At 48.8% G+C, this 15,614-nt stretch overlaps 1 protein-coding gene across 1 annotated transcript; it reads right to left on the bottom strand.

The window, feature by feature from the left end:
• Nucleotides 1-2,159: 2,159 nt before the first annotated feature.
• On the bottom strand, nucleotides 2,160-5,090 carry LOC128732133 (uncharacterized). The gene is made up of 2 exons (XM_053825301.1): nucleotides 4,968-5,090; nucleotides 2,160-2,726 (listed from the first exon to the last, which is right to left on the bottom strand). The coding sequence occupies exon 2, from the start codon at nucleotides 2,699-2,701 to the stop codon at nucleotides 2,204-2,206; it is 498 nt and encodes a 165-aa protein (XP_053681276.1). The 5' UTR covers nucleotides 2,702-2,726; nucleotides 4,968-5,090; the 3' UTR covers nucleotides 2,160-2,203.
• Nucleotides 5,091-15,614: the final 10,524 nt, after the last annotated feature.

Genomic DNA, 15,614 nt, shown 5'->3' with positions numbered 1-15,614 from the left:
CGTCCGGGGGCGTCGTATGTCGCTTATCAATTAAATGCACTTTACTTGTTTCCGCAGCGATCGCGGAATTGATTGTGATGGTCCGATGGTGTCTTCGTCGTGGGCCAGCCAAATCGCCAGCTAGAGGGCCGTCAGTGCGTGCTCGCTAGGGAGCGGCCACCCGAAAGCATAGATTTCAATATCCATCAAATCAGTGTAATGGAATGGCCCCGGCCCAGACGACGGCTTCGGGGCCGGGGTAGCGAGCGCTTATCAACTTGTTGGAATTGATTGCTTCCTAAAGATTGCCAACGTATGGGGATCGTTATCGTTAACGGCAGCAACAAGCGAAAGGGGCCGCACTGGGCTTTGTCGGTGCTATCGCTGCCCGAGGAGAAAGGGCTTACGGCTGCATTAACGGCTTCTGCCGTGGCCATAATCGTTCCGGTATCTGCTCGTTCCGGTCGCCGAAGGTGAGGGTGATAACTGATCGTGTGAGCAAATAGTGGATAGAATAGCAGGCCGGGCGTGTCCCGGTCCGGGGAATTTCCCACTTGCACGGGGCGTGCTGTCAAACGCCGCACTGAGCGGTTGGCTCGATGATGGTTTGTTTCGATCGGTGATTGACTGTATCGGATGGTTTGTTTCGATCGGTGGGTGAAGCTGTAGCAGTTATGTAGGTAGATGCAAAGAAATCGAAGCGGAAAACGCCTGCCATACCGAGAGATAAAGATAAAAAGAGAGGTGCTCACCATACTCAATTTTAGCTGAAATTCAACGATGAATCGATGATGGTGCCATTCCATCGCAATTATTAAATGCATGCTCGCATTTTGGCACGTGGGTCTAACGGTCGCTGTACCGTAGGCTTGTAAAATAAACACTAATTTATTAATGATTAAAACAAACGGTGATGGTACCATTTGCGAGGTATTTACAGATCGATTTACACTCACGCCAAAGCCACTAGGTTTGAGTTATGGGGCTTTACTTTCCGTGGAATTGGTTCCGCACCGGCATGGCTCCTACCGGTTGCGATAATGGAACGAGCGCAAATCTCATCGTTTAGATTGGGGAGAAAATATTTACGATCGAAACTAATGAGAATTTATATGTACACTTTCACGGGAGGCCAATTTGGGCAGTGCCAATGAGCATGCCGCAAAGTCTGTCCCATGCATCCAAACACCAGCAGTGCGGTTGCAGGTTAAAGCCAAAACCAGCTATTTTTAGTTGGCCATGTTGGGTTGCGTTGTCGGCAAAGACAACCAGCGAAAATTGCATAAAATGTGCACCAAAAGTGCATGGATGCACAGCGTGTTAATGGTTCTTGTGGATGTATTTTATTTTAGCAAAAACTTCAACTCCCCCCAACTGGGTGTATGTTTGATTTTGAGCTCCCGTCAGTCATTCTGCATCTGCTTCTGTTGTCCGTTCGTTTGTTGTGGGTTTGTAATCGTGCACTAAGAGGTCTCGCGCTTGGTAATTTCCTTTTGCTTTACTTGGCGCTTGATAAGAGTCCAACAATTGTGCGATTTTTTTTCCTCTGCTACGACAGAAGTTTTCTGTTTGTGCGCTTTTTTTATCGACCAGCCAGTTTTTCCATGCCACCGTGGCAAGGCAAATATTCAGCGGGGCGCAACGAATGCCGAGCTATGCAGCGTAAAACATAAATCAAAATTAAAATTTTCGCAAAAACAACAAACCCTTTGAAAGAGTCCGATCCTTTGATGTAACAGTTTGGTGCTATATAGCATTGTGTCCGCTTTTTTTCGGCCTTTGTGGGTGTGTTTGTGTAGGTGGAGCTTGTATTCGCAACAGTCGGAGTTTGCGTCCGTGCAGTCAGTGGCCAGAAATAGGCCCGCTCCAGCTGGGACTAGATGTTGAATTGATAAATATTTTATTCGCATGTTTGACCGGTCGACTTTGCAGCATGAGTTTCATTCGCTAAATAAATCGAAACCCGGATCGTTTCGTAGTGGGCTGCCTGCGTTGTGAAAAAAGGGCACTTCGACAGTGAATAGTGCGTTCTAATATTCGAGTGTCAGGTATACAGTAAACAGGACGTCATCCAGCAAGCAAGCAACACAGTTTGGTTGTGATGAAAAGATTACAAAACAGGCAATATATTTCCGAAAAAATATTTACAACAGCGTCAGCAAAACATGAGTGGACAGATGGAACATGTAAATCTCAACAAGAGCGAAACCGAGCCGGTCCGCTTCTAAACGTGAATGAGGAATTTCTGGTGCTCGTCCTCGGGCTTGCGCTTGGGCGTGAAGGGATTGTGCTCGGGGTCGGCATTCAGGCGGTAGAAGCTGGGAGCCTCTTCGCACTTGACATTGTACCACCAGTCGCAGGCGAATTCCTTCTGGTTGAAGATCGTCCCGTTGGTGCAGAGGAACGACGCTCCCTGGTGACCTTCGCGCCCATCGTGGCAGGTATGGTAGGCCTGGCAGCCGGTCTCGACGTTGGCGTACATGCCGGGGATGGCCGGAACGTTACCGCAGTGGAAGCTGGTGTGCGGAACCTCGTGGTAGATGGGGTAGTCGACGCCGGGCACGCCGGGAATTTTGCTGAAGTCCTGCTTGTCCTCCTTCTCGTGGTACGGCGCGTGCAGCTCGTCCCTGGGGTTGTACAGCGAGCCGTAATAGTCCACTTTGACGCACTGGACGGCGCACAGCAGCACCCCGATGGTGGCAATGGCAGCGAACCTCAGCATCTTGTCGCCGTCGACGTGCTAGCTCCTGGGTGGTGATGGCAATTGGCGAATCCGGCACATGGAGGACGAGATAAGAGAGCATGCAATGAGCTAATGCACCAAGGACGAAACCGTGCCCGTGTGACACTTAATAGACTAAATTTAGGCGCAAAAAGAGATGCACGTGCGCCAGCGCCCCTATTCGGGGTTGGCCGGCAACAAAAAGTGGCCGTGTGACCGAATTCGAAAGTTCCCTAAAGAGCCGCCGAACCCGCAGCCTCCGGCGTGGAGCCCGTTCGGAACCGGTTTTTCGAGCGAGCGTTGGTTTCCGATATTACGCAATTACGCCACCGCCAGCAGCCTGAGCGACCGGTTGGTGACCGGGACCGAGATCGTGAAGGCAACACGAAAATCAGATCAATCATGGGCAATGCATTCGCTAGGACCGGCTAAGGGCCAGTTGATTCGCTGGGTCACAGCTCGGTCGAGGCTGTGCGTGCTCTGCTGCCCGAGCACGTGACGGTTTGGCCGGGCGCATTTGGCGCAGTTCACGCCGTCGGTAGACCACAAGACGACGGTGCCAGCGTTGCAGCGGAGCTTTGGTTTTATTGCGCCTCTAACGCAAAATGTCAAATTATTTACGAGCGAACAGAGTGGAACCGAGTGGAAATGGCTGCGTGGTATCGCGACGATGGACTGCCCCGGAACTCGAAACTTTGCATGCCTTTTTGGGTGAAGTACATCCCCGACATCTTTTCGCAATCGGTTGCATTCTCGACCGGGTGGTAAGTTAGCGAGAGCAAACTTAGATCCCACCGATGTGCTCTGGTCTGTGCGGTCGGTTCTGGTGTTGGAAATAAAATTTGAATTTATGATGGCAAAGTAAAGTGAATCTTGTTTCACCATCGCACTCGTTGGCTGGCCCCGGTTGAAGAAGCTGGGGCATTGGCAGAAGTTTACTTCGATGAGGCAGTTGTCCGCTCCACTTTCACACCTTCTACTCGAGGCAAGGCTGTCAAGGGAGCGATCGTAAATTATCATGGCCAAAGATTTACTTTTATGATCACATCACAGAACAGAACCGACCCGGGAAGCGTACTGTCACTGACATCAGTGGGGCGCTTAGAAACCGATGTCGTGGTCACGCACATGCATTTGACAGTTCTGGAACGGATAGTTTCCGAGAAACTGCTGGGAATTGCAGGCGCATCTGTGACTGCAATTGCTGGTACTCGTGTCTATTTTTACAATGCATGAAATCGAATTATTCGCCATGCTCCGACTACCAGCTGTGCCGTGGACGCGCTACTCGATTATTAGTCACAAAACTTGTCCTCGTTTCAGCAGATATGGCACCCAGTGGAGTTGGTTCGATATAAATTCGCCACATTTCGTTAACCTTTTGGCCATGATGAGTTCGAGCTGTTTTGCATTTACGGTTCGCTATCTTTGGAATAAGTCGTTAGCGGAATAGATCAATGGGTTAGAATTAATAACATGCATCGATTGAAATTTGATTAGAGTCTGTGCCAGTTAAGCGTGAAAAGCACGAATTCCCGCAATACACTCACTCGACGATCGACGTGGGTGTTGGGATGTATTTGCGAATTTACTGTTTTTCCCCGAAGAAGGATGAAAAGCTGGGAAGCGAAACAACTTTGCGGATCTCGATGATACAGAGTGTGAATTTGTAGGTTTTTGATTTAACAGCGCAAAATTAAACTTTTCACTCTTGATTCGCTGTGTGCGTTTATCAACAGAGACCCGTGTCGGACGTGTCCTTGATCTGTGAAGGACACTAAACTGCAATGCGTGTGAGCTTTTGCTAACTTTTCCCAACAAACTGGTTGCGTGTGATATTGGCTGGATGTCGGTATGAGACGACTACGCCATTACGACAGAGCCTCACGTAGCCTGCTATATTGACTGCTCGGCGATGTAGGTGTCCCTAAGCCCGATAACTGCCAGCTGATTCGATGAAGATTCACTGCAGCCGGTAACAAGAAATCAATTTTTTGCGGCATTCTCATCTGATTGGCCCCCAGCGAGTACACTTCGTACGTGGGGAAATTCAATGAAAAATCGAAGAAAAACGAACGAAACGCTCTCGGCGACATGAAATATTTATCTCTCGAACGTACGTCACCGTCCCCGTCGCCGGAATGATAAAATGCTCTAGAGTGAACCGCGGCAGGCGGTCTTAAGTCAAGTGGGTCGGTGTCTGCTCGGTATAGGATCTCTGGCATCGATCCTGGCCACCACTTGGTGTTGTTGGTTTCGAACTTACCCAGTTGTCGATGTCCTGTACACGAAAACACGGAAGGACCTTGGCTGCCTAGTGGCGAGTTGGACTGATTCCGTTGCTGAACACGTCTTACTTTGCACCGACGCCCAACGCGAACCGTTCGACTGAAGCACTAATTTGAAACTGATTAAATTGGGTTCGAATTTGGCCCGAATCAACCCCGTTGTCGGTGGACTCGGCTGTCCGTTGCTCCCTTCTACTGTGCGCTTGGCTGAGGCGTCCGATGTCGTTGTACTATGATCGGTGGCCCCTTCCAGCCATCCTGCCAGCTGTGATCCACCTTTTCCCCTTCCCAACGGACGGTGGCCCACAAGAGGTCGTTATGAAAGTAACATTCGAACGCGAGTGCTCGTGGGGGCCATACGCTAAACTTCAAACTAGCTCAAACTTACACGGCTGCTGCGGTGGGGATAGCTATTGAGTGCGGCAGCCTCTCTCAGTCAGGCAGGTGAAGCATGTTTCGCCTCTGAGCACCTCTGAGCCATGAGTGGAAAGCTTGGGACGAAAACAACAACAAAAAATAATGAAAAGGAAAGGTGAGTTTATGGTGCTAGCACTGGGGGCACACCGAATGGGGCAAATGAAAATCGCATCGAAGCAGAAAACAACTTTGCGCGAACGCGTTTCTGCTCACTTTAACGCACACGTACGTGAGGGCACTAACACTCGCACGTACACACATACACACACACACACACACGTAGCATGCAACATATGCCACAGTTTTCCTCGCACCCGTCCGGTCCTGCCGGTTCATCGAACGGGCACGGCGAGTCGACCACGTGGCGGATAACTTCATCAAGTAGGCTTGTTAGCGAGACAACACGGCCCGTGGTTCTCTTTCGTGCCCGTGCTTGGCAATGGTAAGTTATACTAATGGTTTTCGAGCCTACTTGATCGAACAGTAGGAGTACATTCAGTAACAATATTTAATGCATTTGCGAACAAAAAAAAACTTCAGGCTATAAATATCCTTTTTTTTGCTCCATCCCGTGGTGGTGTAGTTTAAAAATTGTGAGCTTTTTTTTTCTCTTGCACACTCTCATGGCATTAGAGCGGCCATTTCCTATGCACGAAGCGATCCAGCAATGGTTGATCGATTTTTATCCGCCAAGTGGGTAAAACCGCGTTGGCGTGCGGTGCCGAAGCTGGTGGAAAAAGTTGGAAAATTAAATCGTTTCGTTGAAAAGCGGTCTTTAAAGTTCAAACGTTTGCGATTCGTAGCCCGCTGGCGTCCGTTCTGCCAGCTGAATCGACAGCTCAGCCAACGAACCCCGAACCTGGCCCTTTCGTGAGACATTGCGTCGCGTGCATCGTTGCGGTTGATGTGTGTTTTATGCTGCTCTTATTACACTACAATTGCGTGCTCGTGGCGCAAGGTGTATGCGGGAGTCAGAGTTTGTGTAGGTGCTCTCTTACCTACGAGCCGATGAGCCACCCACCACGGTGCTAAGTGCTGGATGATCGACGGCTTACGGTTGGATAGAGGGAGTTTTTCACTGATTGCACATTATGCTTTGGAAGCGCACGAGAGAGAGAAAGAGAGAGGAAGATCGTGTGGTGAAACTAGGTGGTGTGGCTCGAGGAAGCACTTCAGGGGGAGCGAAACATATGTAAAGTGGCAAATGCGCCCCAAGCCGCCCGAGCCAATGGAATGGGAAAATGTTTCCAATTGCAGACGGACTGGGCCAATTTCGTACCGTGTGATTGCGTCAGATGATTACGGCAAAGTTCTGCTTTGTGGATTGCCAACGAATTGGCTTTCATTTTCGCACCGGGGAAAGCATCCAGCTGACCTTCGGCCGGCTCAATTTTGGGCGAATAGTAGGATCTGCTCGGTCGCCACACCCCAGGACCGAGGCTTGAAAGTGGAATGGAAGATGGCCTTCGGAGGCGCGTTCTCCCGATCCATTCGAGGCGGTGTTCGTTCTGGATGATTTTTGTTTCACTGTTGTTTTCCTTCGCAACCGGCAGCAACTTTCCCATGAAATACGATCGTACGAGAACCAGAGGAATGGGACTCGATCGGGCGTTCTCTCAGCTCGCAACGCTTTTGGGACCGATTGTTGTCTGGCGCAGGAAATTATTGCATTTCTCGTTCACCTTGAAGTCAGCTCGTTTTCCTGTCGGTGGTGCTTTTCGCCCAGTTCGTTCCTGTAAAGGGTAGCAGGCAGAGTAAAGAGTGTTGAGATAATTATTTGGATTTGCCGAAATCGATTTCGAATGCGATCGTCGTTGAAGATATACGACAGGGAGGTAAAGTAGAGCACGCTTTGTCTTTGATAACGGCCAGGGTTAACAGTGAAAGTTGGCATGTTGGCACGGCTGTTTTAAGTGCTCTAGCATGCAATGTTGCGAGTTAATGAACGCAAATGATAACACGTTCCATGTGTTTGTAATTGGCCGATGTTTAACAAAACGCTTGCTACTTATCGACCATGCCTGTGTTGCACTGATTTTGTAGACGTTTGAGCGGTGGACAGTTTTGAGCATTTGTGAAGCTCGGTCTGAAGTGCTCTTTCGCGAAAGTTAAATTTCCGTTTGATGTGCACTTGAGAATCGAGGTTCGATTGCAAAGAGACACTAAAAGACGATGTTTGTGTAAGCCACCGAGAGTTCTTTGAAATCAGCAAAACAGGACTTTAAACATATATGTTAGTTGTTTGAGACAACATATTGGAAGTGTTTGCACTAGGGACTTGAATTGTCGAGAGTGCATTGATGATACGGGACGAATAGTTTATTTTGTTAGAAAGATCACTCAGCCTGGAAATACAATGGACCTACAAATTTGGTTCATCAGTAACCAAGAACACAATCTATATCTACAGGAGTGAAGCCAAATGCGTTCCCGTACCTTTTCTAATTGGTTGAGTGGACGCGAAATTGGCCTTTGACTTCCGTCTGTTTCCAAGAATGGCTTTCTAGAAGCCGTCCTTCTGGGATGGTAGTTATCCCATGCGTAGAGATGCATGTTGCATTGTATCCGAGAGTCTTTAATCTTTGTTGCTGAGTAGAGTGGTGCGTACAACGTGATGGTTGTGCGTGCTCCATCGAGCGTTTTAATCGATGTCATCGGGTTGCACCGAAACGCCGAAACCGGCACCGGAATGCCGAAGAGATTACGGCCCCACTTAGAGGTGGATCATGGAGGACTTGTGGCAGATCCGTTGGAGGATAGATTTCATCGATGGATCTGTGGGTTCCGGCCGATGTCCGGACATTGTGTAGCCGTATTGAGGCTAGTTTGGTGCGGCCAAGTGTTCCATGGGGTGTTGATGCAGTAGACCGGTGTTGGGGCTTCACCGAAGGCTTCTGCTGGGGCAGAGTGCCTCTAGTAAACCGCATCAAACCGAACCGGAAGAGTGAGAAAATTGGTTTTGCAAAACTCAATCAAATGGTCTCCATTATTTTGGTTTCCTGATGTCCGTACCTGCAGACGTACGTGGGTATTCCGTGCCCGTGGAGTGTTGCTGAAGCGTGCTTTACGTCTCGGGCAAACGGTTCGGGCAAGTCCGAGGGTGATATTGAATCAACAGTCCCGGGAATTGGTGCGCCAGCACGGCACTCGCATTTCGCTGGCGATATCGGGTGTGTTGTTATTTTGTTTCGATTCCGAATACGTGCCCTGTCGGGGCTTATGCTTTTGCCATCGACGGTTGGCCCGGGTGCTGGATGATTTTTCGCAGAAACCAAAGACCAAAGGCAGGCGGTTCCTGCGCAGGATGGCAGTAAATTTACAGGCACGCGAAACGGAAGGGTACCGAACAAAAAAAAACTAAGGTCAGCTGCCGAATCGGAAGGAGTTGAATTGCTTTTGGATTGGTTTTCGTGGCGCCGAATGGCGCCACCTCGTAACGTCCTTCCCGAAACGAATTTCATTCAGAAGGAAATTACGCGCCACATGAATCCGATCGCACTCGGTAATGAAGTCGCATTGTGGCCAACGATTCCCTGTAGCGGGCAGAGCTCGTGGAGCTCGACTGCATCCGTGCGCTGATGTCATGTCATCATCGAGATCACTGGCGTCGTCACACAAACGAATCGGCCCCGCAGGGTCTCGACCGCAGGACAAACAGATTGAATGATATTAATCACATCTTTACGGTTTGCCGAGAAAGTTAATTTATGGTACAGGCAGTTACGTATGCTCGTAAGCTTATACTTCCGTTTGCCGTATCCGGTTGGCTTCATACCGCCGGCAGGAGCTGTTCAGATTGCGGTGGGTCTATTTTTACTTGCTACACCGATAGGGGCTGGTAAATTGTCTGCCATTTTCCCTGGACAGCCGGGCGGATGTGTTTTACCGGTGAGTGTTCGGTTCGAAATTGGCCGCCAGTGCAATCGCCTGTTCCAACGCTCCGTGCGTTCTACGGTGGTGGTCCCGTGGGGGCCTGGCGCGCGCCATTTAATCTTATCCTTCCATCATCGTTTACTCTACTTATTTCCGTATCACAAATTAACTTCTCCATTGCGCTCTTTGCTCTCGTTTGCTCTCGTTCGTCCAAGCGCTTCCGCTGGGGGGAATGATGCCAGGGTTGGAGGGTCGACTTCCGGTTTGGTTGGGCCCACAGCGAGCGTTCTGCACCCGGTGCTGTGGAGGTGGATGGCCCAATGTGCTCCTGCAACCGCCTAGGTGCCTTTTGTTCTGGAAAGCGCCATGTAATTTATGATAAAGCATTCACGATCGATTGTTAATTTCTGTACAATCCGGGAAGGAACGAAAGGGTTAGTGGGAGCAGAGTGAAAGAAACGAGTTGACCCATGAAGGTAGCATTTTTAGGGGAAATATGTGATAAATTTGCTGTTAATTCATCAAATTTTATCTGTCGTTTCAAACGAAACTTTTGCTACATATTTTTCAAATAACCATGTTATTTGTGATTTGCATATTCATATGAATCAATTCCGATAGCAATCGTGATTGAACAATTTGAAGTAAAATACTAAGAATACAAGCTTTCAAGTGTGGTTTTTAAAGCTTTTTCATGAATTTCAGTTGCAAGAGAATCAACTGGAAGAGAAACTGATTTATTAAATCACATATAGTTTTATTGATTTTAAGAGAACATATAGTTTTATTAAACGTTAATACGCAATGAAACTGAGTTATACTGCCACACCTAATCAATTGGTTGTATATATTTCCTGCACTACCTATATGACGTTCATTTACGATCATATGAACAGCTCGTAGCTCGTTAAAATTCGTCCTAGTAAAGCACTATCCATTCAACTCGCATTCGGAATTCATTGTGGTGTGCCGTAATTGCTGGTTCTCTGTTGAGCGAAATTCGCTTATTATATGCAGCGTGAAATTGATCCCAGACATCCGCATTCTGACAATGAACGCCATAATATCCACCCATTCCTTCATAACCCCTAGATTGCTGTCGCATAGATCCCGTGACGGGTGGCCATTTTGGTCGAGGTAACACAAACGGAGCAAGGAGTCGAGGCTTGGGAGCCGGCTGGTGGTCCTATAAGGTTCTGCCGAGACTGCTGTTGGTTGTGGCCCTTTAGCCTTTTGGCGTTTTGGTGTTTCATTTTGTGTTTAGTTTCCCGCTTTGTTTCATGTATCGTTAATTCGCGTTTAAAATTTTCTTCCGTTCGAGAGCCGGAATATCGCTACTGGAGGTCCTCCGAAAGCCGGTCCGTTCGCGTGTCTTACAGCCCGAAAGACGGTCGAACGGAGCGTTTAAGCGAAAAATATTGAATTTTAGGATTTTCCTCACCACTGACCGACGGTAGCAGAACGAGCAAGACACGTGTCCTTCGCGGTGAAGGTTCTGGAGCCTCGACGGATATACCGAGTGGCTCCTATGAGTTGCAGTGCCTTTGATGCTTCGCGCGGTGGCTCGTTTGCATTCAGCGGCAGCGTTAAACGGATGCAACAACCGTTTTGCATCCTGTTGACCGAAACTGGAACGCGGAATTTGGAAAATGGTCGAGATAATACCTCCGAGGCGAGCGAGCGGCCAGCGCCGAGAATGCACCGTGCAGCTGGTGGATGCAGGGGCTCAAATAGCTCCGAAAGCTTGTATTATGCAAATCATGACCTCGGCATAAAGCATAACTTTGAGTTTAGGGTGCAAGGGGGTAAGAAGAGAGCGAAGGGCGCACCAAAAGGGTTACTGTGGGAGGAGAAGCGAAAACAGCGCCGCATATTCGTTCAAATTCATTCAGCTACGACGCCATATTGAAACTGGCAGCTACGTTAACTGAGGGTTGAATGCAGAACAAAAAAAGCATCACGGCATCACGAGAGCGGAAATCGTCGGAAGCGGAAAAGAGTCCAAGAAAAAGGAGAGCGGCGAATAACGACGGGTGGAATTCGTAGGAAATTCTGCTAGCCACGCCATGGCGTGATGGAACAGATTAACCTGGCCGCATGTCAGGTTTCTAGCGGAAAGGTTGGTTTTTGCTTCTACGCTACGACGAACGGTGACCGTTTTTCCGAGCAGAAAAGCTGCCCACCTCGGTGCGATTATCTGTTATCGCGAGAAGAATTTTCCCTCTAATTACTTTCCGAACCGTTGCGAGTGATATTAGACGGGCTTGCCGTGGAAATGGTTAGTAATCCTTTTTTTTTAAATGAGCTTCCGATCACATCAATCGCGAGCGCTATAAAGCTGAATGTCGTCGTTGAGTGTTATGTGTGCGGGAAAGTTTTTCACGCGATGAAGTCCCTCGAAAAGGCACACTGGCGGAGACTGCTGGTTTGCATAAGTCGGCAGCTTGACCGGCGAGTAGTTTGGCATTCATTGCAAAAATCAAATCCTTTCAATGATCGGCAAAGTTTTAATCTCTGCCCGGCCGTAACGATGTCGTCGGAAGCACGTGCCCCTAATCGAGGGTTAGATTTGAAAGTTTGCCACGGGTTCGGCCCGCCCTTAGCGCCGGAAGACCTTTTCGTGCAGCAAAACATCGTCATAAAAATTGTTCAAAAATTATGCACTCAACGTGCCTGGGATGGCGATGTTAGGGGCGCCGGCGATGTCGGTTCCGAGAAGGGCTTACGTTGGTTTCGATCGAAACCGTTTGCCATTCTTCGGCAAGGGACTCAGTTTAACGATCGTTCAGTCTTTTCTTCGCCCTGAATTGATCTCCACAAATACCGATTTCCTTCCGGTGCCGGGTTGCGTTCGTCCCAATGGTGGCCATTGTACGCCGAGCAGCAGCAGCCTTGTGCAACTCCCGAGGCGCTCACGCTACATGCCGGAATTCTTCGCAAATGTGGCCGATCCGCATGACTGACCAGCGGCACACATTCACCCTGCCATCGGCCATCGACGTATCCACGCAGACATTGCAGTCAAATTTCTTAACTTTTGGCACGCTTCCAAGGAGCCATGGGAATCCATTCCATTTCTTTCGCCATCTCCCGGGGTGTGTCGAGGGATCATTATCGTTTGCGAGCGACGGTGGTGGCGGCCATAGGAGCAGGATGTTGGGTATCTTCCTGATTGTGATGGGGCCCGATGAAGTCCCGATTGTTGGTCGAAGTTCTGCCTTCCCGTCCGGCTGTCCCGCCAGCTGCACTAGGTCGGGATACGCTTCAGCAAATCTCGAACCCGACGCGTTCGTTCCGAATGCAATGCATTATCTTGAGTGTATCGCTCATCCTCATAATGGGTCGGATGCTGTTCTCCGCACGCCGTCCGTGTTATGTGCACGCGGTTCCGGTGGTTGATTCACCTACCGAGGGCGATTTGCTTCCGGAGCGTACCGGATATGCTTTGCACGGAGTACACGTGTAGCCGGGTGTTCTGGTTTGAATTGTCGAATCGTGGAAGCAGAAAACTCGGGTAGCAAAGCTGTAGCAAAGCCTTTCGAGGCTTTTTTGAGTTTTACTAAAGTTAAATGCAACAATCAATGGAATTTTTCAGGGAGCTATCCGATGATGATTGTGATAATTCCTTCTGTGATATTGAACGTTGCTTTCTGCCAATTAAATGGCTAACATTACATAATTTTGTTATTTAAAAAAAAAAAACGTTGTTGAAGCTCATTACCACACGCTTTTAGACGGTTACCGAGAATTTGTTTGAAAGCTTTTGCATCGTTACTGGGACAGCAGTTTCGAGGTTTAGCTACGCATGGGTTTTTAGTTGCTTTAATGGACGAGTAAGTTGATATTATCCCGGCCATCGTTATGGACAGCATGGTTTCTGCTCACGAGGCGAAACGGGCGAAATTGTCATCCCAAAATGGCGGGCTCTCGAAACGAAAGAACATGGATGCCTCCAGTTACCCCATTGTTATCGTCATTATTGCAAATGTGGTGAGATTGAATTGCACGGCGAATGCATTTTTCCGGCAGAACGTTACGTACACAGCGGTACGGAAAATGACATCCGTGTTCCGATCGATATGGTTCCCGAGCATTCTGGCGATGAAACCACTCGGGCTGCTGTGAATTTGGCCAGTGAAGCCACGCTGCATGTCGCGTTCTTTGTGTTTCACACCTCCAGTGTTGGGTTGGTTCATTTCGGAAGTGAGCTCATGCGCTATTATTTCTTTTGATCATAGTTAAAAGCTGTCGAGTGCTGCTTCTGGTAACCAGACTTCGTTCGATTGCCACCACCGAAGGGCTTCAACACGCAAAGAGAGATGGTCTCACTCAATGGATGAGCAGGACGCATGCCTTTTAATTTTCCGAAAAGCTGCCAATAAAGATCCAAACTTGAAACGCATATTCTTGATTGTTTGTGCTTGTTTGATGCCTGTTCATTGCATTTCTAAGAAAGTGTTATTATTATGTGCATTCTCCAATCTTTTCCGGATATGGTGGCGTCCTAAAATTGTAGTTCCTCATGCTGAACGATTGAACATTTTTCACGAACTGGCCACTTTCCGACGTCCGGGGGTTTTGTTTTTTTTTGCGGTAGGGCTTCCAGAGAGAAAAAGGCAATTTGTTGATTAGTGTTTCGAGCTCACGGAAACGGAAATTGTCATACAGCAAAAAAAGGTGCGTCTTATCGGTGGGCTTTTATCCTGAAAGCTGATGTCGATCTCACGCACAACGAACGTTTGTTCTTCCATGCGCACGTTGACGAATGACTTGTGATTGGTTTTAATTGCATTAGGAGAGGCAAATCCGTAGACAGCAGCCATTTCCATTTGGCCAGGTCAAACTCACATCTCCGTAAGTTCAATCAGTGCGTTCAAACGATTGGAAATTTGTTTAGAGCAGTGTAGAGCGGAACGACAACGGGCGAAGAGCTCAGCAAACCGTAAGGAAAAACGACTGGCTTCCCCGGTTGTTGAGCACGGGTTTTCCCATCGTGCTGGTGGACGATCGGTAGCCTTCATCTTTGGTCGTCGGGTTTCGGCACATTGCACCCACCGACCGGGAGAAGTAGTCTGACTGCTTTTTTGTGTTTGAAGAGACATAACCGAACCACGAACATTGTGGTCACGTCAAACAAACGCACCCTGCAGCCCGTGTGCATGTGTGAGGGCGTGTAATTGCCATTAAATTTATCTTCTTAATGACTTTTCGCATCTCGTTACTCCGATAGGACTCGGGCAAGAGCGAACATGTTTGTTTGCCGTGTCGCCCATCAAATATCCTGGTGGCCGTGGTGAGCGCTTGTGGACGTGGAAGCGTTTCGTAATGTTTGAGCGTTTAGGCAAATATCGTAGTCAGGGCACGATTCTCGTCTTAAGTGAGAAAATAGTCTTTTAATACAACGGCCAGCGGGAAGGATTGTGATGCGAAGCGTGGCAGTGTGCGACGGAGAGTTGCGCCATAATCCGTAGCTCGGTTGAGCGCTGCACTGGCCAGCTGGAAGCTGGTTCGCAGGGGCAGTTTCTTACCTTGACTCTTACGAAATGCCTTCCGCTTCCGGGCTGGCGTTCGTCCCGCTAGTGGTCGGCCCGTACCGTGTTGTCGTCTTGCCTCGAGGAGGAAAAACACTCACACTCATAAACTTATTTAGACTGTCATAAAGCGAGCTATATTTCATTTTTTACGACCAACCCCAAAACCGGGGGTTCGGTTTGGTTTTCGTTAACATCCGAGCAGAGAAACAACCGACCGGGCGGACGTTGTACAGGACCTTCTGGTCAGACACTTCCCGGAGTATGCCCGCGGAGTAATGGTGCGGATCGTTTCTTTCAACACTTTCAGTCCATTGCTTAACACGTTGCCGTTTGGGATAGGGGGTTTCCGTTCGTAGGGCGCTACGAGGACGCTGAGTTCGATGGGGAGCCGGCCAGATGCGGGGGATTAGGATTGCGACGGATCGGACGGGTGTGCTGGGTACTTGCGTAAGCGACGGCTGGTGTCATCTTGGGGCAGGATTTAGCACTGGATAAGAAGTTCGATTTAATAGAAATAAAAGCTTGGGCAGCTTTATTGTTTTTCCTCCTATGTAATAAGACGAGGAAAACCCACGCCCGTGGGAGTGTGCGTGTTTGCATGCGCATGTGGGAGAAAGAAAGAGAGAGAGAGAGAGAGAGAGAGAGAGATAGTGGTGCACACAAAAAGACACGTATGTGGAAATTAGATTTCCAGGGAAATAAAATCAAATGGTTCCATAAAACGGTGGGAGTGTATTTTTGAGGCGGTGGTTCGTCGGTGTTTCGTTTCGATCAGCTTGTGCAATCGGCCCGGGAAATGTG

Source organism: Anopheles nili, chromosome 2 (genome assembly GCF_943737925.1).
Source record: "Anopheles nili chromosome 2, idAnoNiliSN_F5_01, whole genome shotgun sequence".
In the NCBI taxonomy this organism is placed as follows: Eukaryota; Metazoa; Arthropoda; class Insecta; order Diptera; family Culicidae; genus Anopheles; species Anopheles nili.
Note: the sequence above shows the minus strand (reverse complement) of the source record. Positions and strands in the feature narration are given on the sequence as shown.

What these genes read in the sequence shown, in the direction of transcription:
- LOC128732133 (XM_053825301.1), bottom strand. Translation starts at nt 2,701, where the DNA reads ATGCTGAGGTTCGCTGCCATTGCCACCATCGGGGTGCTGCTGTGCGCC.